Consider the following 12,566-nt stretch of genomic DNA (forward strand, 5'->3'; position numbering starts at 1 on the left):
ATATTCATTGTTCAACATTAAAAAAAAAATTTGGATTTCTGTTTCTTTTTTGATCATTAGTAAGACAGTTATGCAGGTTAAATTGCAGTAGTTTGGCCTACTAATATTATAACTGGGATACTGGGCATAGTTAGTTACCATTGCTTATTATCTGCTTATTGCGGCCTTGGTTTGCTAATCCTAATCTTTTATTTTATTTGACATTTTCACCCCTTTTTTGTTGTAAAGTTGTTTTAATTTCCTAATTCTCTATTCAATGAGAGCTCAGCGTTTCTTCTCTATACAGTTTGCATTTAGAGCTGTTAAAAATAAAATTCTTTACAAAGAAGAAATGTTTATGCTTTTTTTTCTCTCTCTTTTGTTCTCTCTTTATTGCACAAAAGTTTAGAGAAATCGAAACTAGAATGGCTTCAAAACTTCTACGGCGATTTTTAAATTTTTTCAGATGTGGAAAAAAAGTAAGCGTCATTTTTTCACTGTGAAATTTCATTAAACAAATCATCTGTGTCCAACATGTAAATTCTGTTTTCCTTAATGCATTTACTGTGACGTGGAAATTGAACCCACTCCATTTATATTATCAACCATCACATGACCCACACCCTTATTGTAGTCTTTGTGCCATTTCTATTTCTTCTACAAACTCTTCCTATTTCATAAGATATTTGTTAGTGCCGTGACTCTAACTAAAATCTTCTTTTCTTTAGGTGAAATCATCATTTGAAGAAATCAATTATGTGAGTAAAAAGTATTACAGGAACAAACATATTAGCCCTTTAGTTTGCAATCATTACAAAATAAAAACCCATTATCCAGAAAGTTCCAAATTACGCAAAGGCCGTCTCCCATAGACTCCATTATAAGCAAATAATTCGAATTTTTCTCTGTAATAATAAAACAGTACCTGTACTTGATCCCAACTAAGATATAATTACCCCTTATTGGGGGCAGAACAGCCCTATTGGGTTTATTTAATGGTTAAATGATTCCCTTTTCTCCGTAATAATAAAACAGTACCTGTACTTGATCCCAACTAAGATATAATTACCCCTTATTGGGGCAGAACAGCCCTATTGGGTTTATTTAATGGTTAAATGATTCCCTTTTCTCTGTAATAATAAAACAGTACCTGTACTTGATCCCAACTAAGATATAATTACCCCTTATTGGGGGCAGAACAGCCCTATTTGGTTTATTTAATGGTTAAATGATTCCCTTTTCTCTGTAATAATAAAACAGTACCTTGTACTTGATCCCAACTAAGATATAATTACCCCTTATTGGGGCAGAACAGCCCTATTGGGTTTATTTAATGGTTAAATGATTCCCTTTTCTCTGTAATAATAAAACAGTACCTGTACTTGATCCCAACTAAGATATAATTACCCCTTATTGGGGGCAGAACAGCCCTATTTGGTTTATTTAATGGTTAAATGATTCCCTTTTCTCTGTAATAATAAAACAGTACCTTGTACTTGATCCCAACTAAGATATAATTACCCCTTATTGGGGCAGAACAGCCCTATTGGGTTTATTTAATGTTTAAATGATTCCCTTTTCTCTGTAATAATAAAACAGTACCTGTACTTGATCCCAACTAAGATATAATTACCCCTTATTGGGGCAGAACAGCCCTATTGGGTTTATTTAATGGTTAAATGATTCCCTTTTCTCTGTAATAATAAAACAGTACCTGTACTTGATCCCAACTAAGATATAATTACCCCTTATTGGGGGCAGAACAGCCCTATTGGGTTTATTTAATGGTTAAATGATTCCCTTTTCTCTGTAATAATAAAACAGTACCTGTACTTGATCCCAACTAAGATATAATTACCCCTTATTGGGGCAGAACAGCCCTATTGGGTTTATTTAATGTTTAAATGATTCCCTTTTCTCTGTAATAATAAAACAGTACCTGTACTTGATCCCAACTAAGATATAATTACCCCTTATTGGGGCAGAACAGCCCTATTGGGTTTATTTAATGGTTAAATGATTCCCTTTTCTCTGTAATAATAAAACAGTACCTGTACTTGATCCCAACTAAGATATAATTACCCCTTATTGGGGCAGAACAGCCCTATTGGGTTTATTTAATGTTTAAATGATTCCCTTTTCTCTGTAATAATAAAACAGTTCCTGTACTTGATCCCAACTAAGATATAATTACCCCTTATTGGGGCAGAACAGCCCTATTGGGTTTATTTAATGGTTAAATGATTCCCTTTTCTCTGTAATAATAAAATAGTACCTGTACTTGATCCCAACTAAGATATAATTACTCCTTATTGGGGGCAGAACAGCCCTATTGGGTTTATTTAATGTTTAAATGATTCCCTTTTCTCTGTAATAATAAAACAGTACCTGTACTTGATCCCAACTAAGATATAATTACCCCTTATTGGGGCAGAACAGCCCTATTGGGTTTATTTAATGTTTAAATGATTCCCTTTTCTCTGTAATAATAAAACAGTACCTGTACTTGATCCCAACTAAGATATAATTACCCCTTATTGGGGGCGGAACAGCCCTATTGGGTTTATTTAATGGTTAAATGATTCCCTTTTCTCTGTAATAATAAAACAGTACCTGTACTTGATCCCAACTAAGATATAATTACCCCTTATTGGGGCAGAACAGCCCTATTGGGTTTATTTAATGGTTAAATGATTCCCTTTTCTCTGTAATAATAAAACAGTACCTGTACTTGATCCCAACTAAGATATAATTACCCCTTATTGGAGGCAAAACAATCCTATTGGATTTATTCAATATTTTAGCAGACTTAAGTTATAGAGATCCAAATTACAGAAAGATCCCTTATCTGGAAAACACCAGGTCCCGAGCATTCTGGATAACAGGTTAAATACCTGTACCAATAAAATTAATTTCCAAGCTGCTACCAAATCTTCTGTTTAAATATTAAAAACAGCTTCACTTATTTGCAGCTTATTCCCCAAAATAATAGGTGCACCCTAAGCCCATTTGCTGCGAAAAATTCCATTTTGATTTACAATAAATTTGTCACTAATATATAATCTTTATTTTTAGAATCCTACTAAAAACCTTGAGAAACCTCCAAAACAGGTAAGGTGGTGATTTAGCAACGTTCAAATTCAAATTTGTTTGCACTAAAACTCCCGATATTATGGATAAAAAAAAATAAAAAATATCAAAAATGTTTGATATTTATTAAGTGCAAAAGACTCAAATGTAAAACTTCGGCATCTAAAAGTTTGCGAGTTTATGTAAAAGGCAAAGGGAGTTGTCCCAGGCAAAATCAAGACAAATTTTCAATTTGAGATTTTCAAGTTTTTTGAGATTTTATTCATATTCTGATTTTTTAATACATAACCAAACAGAGTTTTTTTAAATGGAAATTTATTGTTTTCTAATGTCGTTGCTGTTGCAAGGACATTAGATCTTTGGCACAACTGCGCTGTACCTATCGCAATGGCACCCATCTTATTCAGCTTGACTGTTTATAGTTCATTTATATTCATTACTTTTTATATTTATATTCTTAACGTTTTGTATGTTTTTTCTTTAGAAGAGCTCAGCAATTGAAGTGATTGATCACGTAAGTAGGAAGTGACATAAGAACAAATATAGAAGCCCTTTAGCTTCCAATAGATATTGTGTTTAGAAGCTATAAAGGCAGATATTTCCTTATAAATTCCAATTATTTGACTCTAATGAATCCTCAGCTTAATAAAGGCAAATACATGAAGACACACTACATTTTTAGCCTCACATCTGCTTTTAATATTCCATTTTTAGTTGGAAGGAATTTGTCTTTAAATTGTAATCTTTAATTTTAGGATCCAGCTGGAAGATTTCAATGTATGGAACCAATTGGAAAAGGAGGATTCGGACAAGTATATAAGGTAATCTCAAGGAACTTACTTAATATCTTATTAAATGCTGCAGGATGTTAAATACAACACTTGAACAGTGGTCAGAATTCTAAATAAATCTTTATTTCTATTGCCTTGGGTACTTATCTAGTGATTTCTATGCTTCTAAATGAATGTTCCACCCTTTTTGTACTTTCATAATAAATAATAAAGTTGAAATGAATGACACTTTTTCTCTGTCTGTTACACAGGGGCGATATCTAGGAAAGGACAAAGATCTCGCCATAAAAGTAGTCAATGTCAGAAAGGTAACAACTCTATTCTTTTAAAGCTTTATGAAGGCTCAGTTACAAACACGAGTGCAAATATCCACACCTGACTAGCAGCAAGTGAATGGGACACTAATGCTATTGGAACTCTAATACAGGGGGGAAATATATGGTACAACTTGTGTACTATTTGCCAAATACAATTTGTGTTCTTATTTGTGCATCCTGGGCATGGTAAGGTGGGAGCGGCCTAGCAGCACATACAGTTACACTTTGCAAAAGACACTGCATTGTGGGTAAAGACTTTGCATCCAAATGTTGCACATTGCATTATGTTCATGGCAGTGGTGTTACTAAGATACAGCAGTCTGCATGGCTGCATGGGGCCCAGGCTGTGGGGTCTGTTATGTGGTAGCCCCCGTTAAAAAAATTTCACATTTAAGCCTGGCAAAAGCCAGATGGGGAGGGAGTGGGGCAGGGGGGCAGCCAGTCGTAATTACGCCACTGGATTTAGGTTTTAACATTGTTCAGTAATATTCACAGCAGTTTTTTTAAAGTATACATGAAAATAACACTGTTTATTTTTGCCTTGTAATATACACTGACTTTTTTGTTATTTTGAACTAGAACAAAGAAAACATTGAACTTGAAGAAATAAATCTATTGTGGAAATGTAGCGGAGAAACAAACATTGTCCAGTTGTACGGCGCCATGCTCCATGTCACAGAGCCATCACTGGATAACAGATTATGGGTAGGAATCCATTCAATCTTAGGTTTATGTGTGAAGTACAAAATCACTCACTTGTACCTATAAGAGTATATCATTTATTACTCACATTTAGAGCAAAAGAAAAATGTTTTATCAAACAATAATGGCCTCAATTCCTCAACAGCATTATAAATTGTAATTACAGTTCCTGGTCATATAAAATATAAGGAAATCATTATGCATTACAGTATGACAATTGGACTCATAGGGGCACATTTACTAACCCACGAACGGGCCGAATGCGTCCGATTGCGTTTTTTTTCGTAATGATCGGTAATTTTGCGATTTTTTTTCGTATTTTTTGGCGATTTTTTCGGCGTCTTTACGATTTTTGAGTAAAAACGCGAGTTTTTCGTAGCCATTACGAAAGTTGCGCAAAGTCGCGATTTTTTCGTAGCGTTAACACTTGCGCGCAAAGTCGCGCCTTTTTCGTAGCGTTAAAACTTAAAAGGTGCGACGTTTCGCGCAAGTGTTAACGCTACGAAAAAAATCGCGACTTTGCGCAACTTTCGTAATGGCTACGAAAAACTCGCGTTTTTACGCAAAAATCGTAAAGACGCCGAAAAAATTGCAAAAAATACGAAAAAAATCGCAAAATTACCGAAAAATTTGCAAAATGTTCATTTCCAATCGGAATTTTTCCAATTCGGATTCGAAATCGTGTCTTAGTAAATCAGCCCCATAGAATAAATTATTAGTATTATGGGATATTGCAGTTGTTAGTTCCTACAAATAAGTAGGCTTTGTAAAATTCTAATGTAAGAGAGAACAGGAACATGAAGTCTATTGACATTAGTATTGTTCTTTCGGTTACAAATTGTATTTTCCCCACAGTGAAACTCTTTTCTTTGAACTCTTTCCAATAAAAGTATAAGTTTAGTGAATATGAGCCTAACATCTATTCTTTGTACTCTAGTGTGTCATGGAGCTTTGCGAAGGGGGTTCCATTAGGGACCTTATGGACCAGCAAGTTGCCAGGACCCTTCCAGAACACTGGATACAGTACCTCTGTGGGCAGGTGTTAAAGGTATGACTGGCTTTAAAAATGTATATCTCTTATTGTGTTTTTGTAACCACTGGAAGTAGTAGTAGCAGTGTAATAGTAATGCCATAAGCACAAACTATGAGAGAATGCTACCACTTGTACTAATTACTGCCAATGAGAAACAAGTCTTATAAATATATTATGAGTTGAGAGACATTTAACAAGTTGTGTTTTTTTCCCCTCAGGGCTTGAAATACTTGCATAGCAAATGTATAATGCACCGTGACCTAAAGGCTATGAATATTATGCTGACAGCCAGGGCGCAGGTTAAGATAAGTAAGTAAAGTATATTAGAGTATGATTTAAATGGATGCTAAAAATTCTAACTGGAGATGTGTGAATGAATGCAGGATTTTAAACTCATTTCCCATAATATTTCTCTGCACATATTTGCACTACTTCACCCCCTGAGATACTAGTTTTTTCCTCTTTTTTTGCGTTTTTTAGTTTCTATAGTTCCATGCTGGCCAGTCAGTGCCCAAAGCACTGTGTGTCCTGGGTAGTGTACATGTGCATTAAAGTGTTAAAGAGACAGCGGGTACCAATGTGCTGCCCCTTTAGAATTGGAATTTGATGCCCGCTGCCCAGGATGCCCAGTTCTTTCAGCACACATTTGCTTTGTGAGGCTGAGCCAATATAACCCAGCTTTTTTTTTCTAGTTTATTCATTTTCAGATGTAAAATTCTAATTTACATGTTCAATATTTAACTTTTAGTTGATCTCGGCCTGGGCATACAGTTAAGCAGCAAAGATGCTAGATTTAGAGGTACTGCAGGGACTCCAAGATGGATGGCCCCTGAAGTAATTCTCTCTCGCAAAAAAATAAAAGAAGCATATAACACCAAGGTAAGTTAATATTTTGCTGAATACGTTACTCGCTGAACTATAGACAAATAGTTATTTTATAGCTCCCATATAAACAGGATGATTGATTTCTATTTTAAACTAAGCAATAATAATATTTGTGCCACATAGAACCTATTATATTATCTTAACAATAACGCAATATAAGTCTGTTATATATTGGGGGAGCTGCTTATAAGCCAGAGTTAGCCCTTAGAAGACATTTACAATAAAAATAGTTCAGTATTATACTTTGGTCTCAAACGGACATTTAATTGCTTCTGTTAAATCCATCAGTTGTAATATTTGTCTTTTATTCTAATTTATAGTGCGACATATGGTCTCTGGGAATTACTGCCATCGAAATGGCAGAAGGAAACGCACGTAAGTATCATTTAACCATATATTGCTCTGAGTAACCTGTAACCATTGCACATGTGCTTGAGAGGTGTTGGACAGGCTGGGATAAATAACAATAAAAGCTGGGAATATGTGTGCTAAGAATGTGCTAAAATAAGCTTAGAAAGTTAAGAATTAGATCCCCAAATGCTTCCTGTTCCAACTCACTTTCATACAGTTTCATCTATACTATATACGGCTTGCAATATCAATATATGAAATCGACAGTGTGCTGCAGCCTTAACGAATGTTTATGTTCAATAAATGTCTTTTCTAATAATTACTTCTCACAATCTTTAGCATACAGCAAGGTGCCCAAGGATCAAGTAAAGGCAATGATTGTAAACAATGACCCTCCGACTCTGAATGCGGATGTCTGGTGAGTGACACTTTACTCTGATTCAGGGGCGATTCTAGACATATCGTCGCCTGAGGCGGCTCCTGGATGCCGCTCCCCCCCCCCCGCTCCCCAGCGCTTACCTTCTAAGTGCAGGAGCGGGTCCGGGGGCGGTGAGATCGCTAGTGCAGAGAGCGCAATTGCGCTCTCTGCACTAGAAGAGCCGAATTTCGGTTTAAAAAACGGAAATTCGGCTCTTAAAGTTAACAGGAGCGGCTTTTTGCCGCCCCTGGTAACTGGGGCACTTCTGCCGCCTGAGGCGAGTTTCTCAACTTGCCTCATGGCAGAAGCGCCCCTGCTCTGATTTACATTTTTCTCTATCAGTAAGCTAAATATTGTACAGTATGTTTCTACGTGGATAGGGGTGGTGGGTTCTAAAATACATGGGGACAGAGTGTTTCCTAGCCTATGTTTTTTAGCAGTAGTAAAGCACCCAAATGCACCCCTGCTTCCTCCCGTTCACTTGAAAGAGCATCTGTGGTCTGAAAAGTGCCAGTCAGCCATTTTCACTTGAAGCGAATGGGAGGTAGAAGGGGATATGTCATGGGAGCTGGCAAAATTATATTGGTGGAGTAAAAGCCATCTGGGCAGTTCAGTTAAGATACACTTTCTTTTTCCAATATTGTTAGTTAATGGTGCAATCATCACCAGTATTAGGGAACAAGGGAAGGGACATTCACTGTGGCCAATCGAGGGTTAGAATGGTATTCACTAGGGGTTCCCCAAACACACCACACAAGATATTTTCATCCCCTTTTGAAAGTCACTTTCCTTGTCCTTTAAATATAAGTTTAGTGCCTAGGATTTTTGCAGATGGTTTTTCAAATGCTTTTGTATAAAATCTATATTTGGATTTTTTATTACATAAAGAGAATAAAAATTGAAAAGTTAATTAACGACCAACTTATCTGACATGTTAATCTGAATATCACATTTATTTTTTTAGGTCTAAGGAATTCCAGAGTTTCATTGCATGCTGCCTGACTAAAAATCAATTTGAAAGACCAACGGCCAAAGAATTATTGAACAGCAAATTTATAAAAAAACAGCCCAAGGCATCTCAGGCACAAAAGGAGATAGCTGCTCATATAAAGAGAATGAAGATACTGAAAGGTAAGGAAATTCATCAGGGGATTCATTATAAAAAAAACCGGAAAGGCATCCAACTCAGATTTAATTCTTATATAAATAGTTGACAGTGATAGAATTGGCAAATATTGGAAATGTATTAATATCACATGATAGCGATGTGCTACATTTCATTTTGCCATATAGGCATACCAATTCCATTAGACTGTAGCAGTAGCAGCACCACCCTGATCATAAACAGGCGTCACTGTTAATTTTCCTTATAGATATTTAGCTCAAATAGGCAATAGAACTGCATGCTGGGAGGTAAGCTTATTATTTATAGCAATTCAGGATTAATACAAGTACTATTTTGCTATTTATTTGGAAGTTGCCTTTTTGTACACTTTGCAAAAAATGAATAAAGCAACACATGAATTCTTTTAGTAAACAATAAAGTCCTAGCATTACACTACTGTAACTATACTTTGCACTTTGATGTAAGAAGTATCTAAAAGTAACCAACCTAACTGCATTCTTTTTATTATAGAACTACAAAAAAACATGACATCTGGTGAATCTGAAAATGAGCAGCCACCCAGTAAGCTTTCAAACGTGCAAGAAGAACCAAAAAATCAAGAACCTGCAGATCTGCACAAACACTCAGCGGTGCAAGAAAATGTAAATGCAATGGAGCATCTCATTGTGCAAGAAAATCAAGAGCTGCAGTTAAATCCAGAGCAGAAAGAACACCTGATTGTGCAGGAACTCCAAAAACTGGAGGCAAATTCGGACTTGAAGATAAAAGAAGAAATACATGATAATACAGCCAAACCTGATGTGAAACCCAGAGCAACAAGAGCAACCAGTTATACTGGCCCACACTCAGGAGTATTCAGAGCCTCAGATATACCCAGAGCTGCAAAATCAATTTGAACTCCAGGGACACCCAAAGGTGGTGGAAAATGAAGACGTGTGAGAGTTGAAGACTTGTGCAAAGACCCTGGAGAAAACCCGTTCAATAACTCCAATGTAAATTGGAACTGAAAAGATGGCGCATGGATGCCATCTTGGATTTAATATCAGAAGCAACATAATCTCTAGAGTGCACGAGGAGAGGGAGAGGAGGGCGGACAACGATACAGTGACATCCTATGTAACCTGCGAATCATCAGAGGCTGGAAACGTTGGGCATTGCTAGCGTCACTCTGCAAGCTGGAGGGGTGGATGGGGAGGCCCAGCTAGCAGTGACGTAACCCAAATAAAATGAAACACAGCAATGCTACCAGGAAAAAACAATATAAGTAGTTGCTTTGTGAGGCATCTACAGGGTGTTGACTTTCATTGCTATCTAATAAATATTGACCATTGATTTAATATCTGTTTTTATCATTAAAGGAGAACTTCATTTTCATCTTAGAATGGATGAACTGTGTGAAGTCCAACAGCCCGAAGAGCACAGACAGAAGCAAGTGATTGCAGATGAACTCAAAGACGACAAAGGACAACAGTAACACCAAGTGGAAACACCAACGTGGATCCTGACTGCTACAAATACAAACGTTATTATTTATAAATATTTTATATAGTCTAATAAAAGTTTGCAGTAAAATAAGTCAGATCAGTGGCATTTCTGTTGTACTTTACATATATATGTCTAACTTTTGAAGTGCTCCCATAACCTCTTTGGGTTATTTGTACTTTGGCAGAGAATTCTGCTGGCACTTAAAGGGTTAAATGGGAATTTTGTCTCGTGCTATTTCCCTCTCTGCACTACAGATGCAGCCACACCTCGCCCCCCTCTGATGTGAAAAAGCTAAGCACGGGGGGAGTAGAGGGGGCAGCATTAACTTGCCCCTTTCAGGTGGCTTGGACCCCTGAGGTGGTGCTGCTTACAGGGAAATAACAATAAAGTACATTCCCTCTACAGCCAGAGTCTGTGGTAGCAATGCTCCAGAGTTTTGGGAGTAATTGTATCACAAGACCAATAAATCCTAAATGTAACATAACAATGGGAAATTTGTATCTTAATTTACAGAAAGGTTTACAGATTTTCTCATTAGGGCATTGTGCCAAGTAAAATGGAAATAAATTGTAATAATTAGGAAGTGGCAGCAGAGGCTGCAGGATGGACCCCCCCTGTGATATATGAAACAAGTGAGCAGTAAAGTGTCTGCACTGGGAGCCCTGTACTTATCTAGAGGCTCAAATAAATGTAAATAGCATAAAGCTTTTCCAGCCAGTTATATAAAAGCCATATCACATGTACATGCTTGGTACAGGCGGGCCTTGCTAACTTGACTTCCCAAATACCTGTTTTTAATTTCGAGAATAAAATACATAAAACCAAATTCTAACCTATAAAATATTATTTCAATTGGGATCTTAATAGAAGGTTTTCTGTGTAATTCCCAGTTATACACATCCACTTCCTGTGATTCTGAGACTATTACTTACTGGTCCTACTGAATAAATGGTTTATTTCCCTCAGCAGCACCAGAGTAGATGTGTGTGTGGTTGGGGGGAATCATTTCCAACCCCTGGGAATGTTGTAGCGACTGGCTGTGCATTGGTGCAAAGTTCCTATCATAATAACCATATGGCCTACCTGATGAATATATCTGTGCTTTGACAGGACTAAATACACCAATGCCGCACATGGAGCATATTTGGACCAGAAAATGGTCAAGTGTGCACTTTTGGGTTAAAGCCACCCAGATTTCAGTCCTGCCTCCACTGACAGAGAAAATGCAGTGTGTGCCATTAGTATAAGGAGGCAGATATAGGACCAACCAAGGTGGAATCCCATGAAAGATAGCAGGGGGCTTTTATAATTGTGTTATTGAAAGCAATTCCAGGTGAACTATACCTATAACCTAACGGAAACTTCTATGCGGCAATGCAATCATATGGGCTGTGCTGTCTAATGCCTACATTAGCTGACTTTGCAAATGTAAGTCTTAGGTCAAGCATTAGTTGCCTTATACTTGATTGTCTTGGACCTTGTTTGAGATGTGCTTGTCCTGTGTTACAAACAGTATAGACCATCTTTAGTATCTGCCAGTCTATTTTAAAGGAAGGCTTTTTTTAAAAAAAAGACTAGGATACTTTCTAGTAGTCTGCCACCATCTTTGTCCTTACTCTCAGGTGTTCCTGGCACCGAGTAACTGAAGCAGTACCTGTAGTGATACCTCTTGGACTTAGAACAACATACAGTATCGCCAAATGAATTAATAAAAAGCTCTACTCAGTGTATGAGCTGTTAGTATAATCATTAAATTGTTGGCGCAGACACCAATATACCCACCTGAAAAAAGGCCTGACTTTATTTTGCAACTCTTCGTAAATGGTGTCCCATTTGTTTATTTCTGTTGCATCCTGTTCATTCTCTTCTACTAATACATAATTATATTAGGTTTAATATGAAACAATGCTATGTAGAATTATCAATAAGAAAGTTGCATAAAGCTAAACATATAAATCTAAAAGGCATTTTGAGGAATTTGAAAATGCAAATGTAACACTGAGATGCACCCAAACATAGAGATCTTTCAATACAGGTCTAAACTAACCTTATTGGTTTGGAAGCAACCTTTGTAGCAGACTCATAAATAATCCCCAGTTAATTATGTGGGTACAAATAGACTTAGCGCAGGGGGAAAAACTAAAACTAACAAAAAAGCTTGACAGGACTTCAGATTGCAAGAGTGTTTCCTCCCTGACTATAAGACTTTAACGGCATTATTTGCACAAGAATATACAATTATACCTGATGTGTTTTTCTTTAGACTTTGCAGTAGATTCCTGTATCGCAGGAAATTGCAACCTTTGCTCTTTCAGTTCATGCTGTTGCTATTCAAAGGCTATTTTTAGTATTTAAAGAGCTCTGTTGTTATTTGTGAAACTTTGAGTTT

At 36.7% G+C, this 12,566-nt stretch overlaps 1 protein-coding gene and 1 long non-coding RNA gene across 2 annotated transcripts; both read left to right on the forward strand.

Moving 5' to 3' along the window:
* Positions 1-340: 340 nt before the first annotated feature.
* Positions 341-3,582, forward strand: LOC116409660. The gene is made up of 4 exons (XR_004221891.1): positions 341-458; positions 708-737; positions 3,055-3,090; positions 3,554-3,582. It is a non-coding gene; the product is annotated as an uncharacterized LOC116409660 (long non-coding RNA).
* Positions 3,583-3,825: 243 nt separating this feature from the next.
* On the forward strand, positions 3,826-10,271 carry LOC116409467 (traf2 and NCK-interacting protein kinase-like). The gene is made up of 10 exons (XM_031898121.1): positions 3,826-3,890; positions 4,112-4,168; positions 4,757-4,882; positions 5,817-5,927; positions 6,131-6,221; positions 6,661-6,791; positions 7,118-7,172; positions 7,488-7,566; positions 8,531-8,697; positions 9,203-10,271. Exons 1-10 carry the CDS (start codon positions 3,849-3,851, stop codon positions 9,586-9,588), a joined length of 1,245 nt encoding a protein of 414 aa, XP_031753981.1. The 5' UTR covers positions 3,826-3,848; the 3' UTR covers positions 9,589-10,271.
* The last annotated feature ends 2,295 nt before the right edge of the window (positions 10,272-12,566 follow it).

Source organism: Xenopus tropicalis, chromosome 3, assembly GCF_000004195.4.
Source record: "Xenopus tropicalis strain Nigerian chromosome 3, UCB_Xtro_10.0, whole genome shotgun sequence".
Taxonomy (NCBI): Eukaryota; Metazoa; Chordata; class Amphibia; order Anura; family Pipidae; genus Xenopus; species Xenopus tropicalis.

Excerpts from the sequence above, each read along its gene's own strand:
- LOC116409467 (XM_031898121.1), top strand. The coding sequence starts at position 3,849 with ATGGAACCAATTGGAAAAGGAGGATTCGGACAAGTATATAAG. Across the intron at positions 3,891-4,111 it reads GATTCGGACAAGTATATAAG|GGGCGATATCTAGGAAAGGA; the intron begins GTAATCTCAAGG and ends TCTGTTACACAG. Across the intron at positions 7,173-7,487 it reads AATGGCAGAAGGAAACGCAC|CATACAGCAAGGTGCCCAAG; the intron begins GTAAGTATCATT and ends CACAATCTTTAG.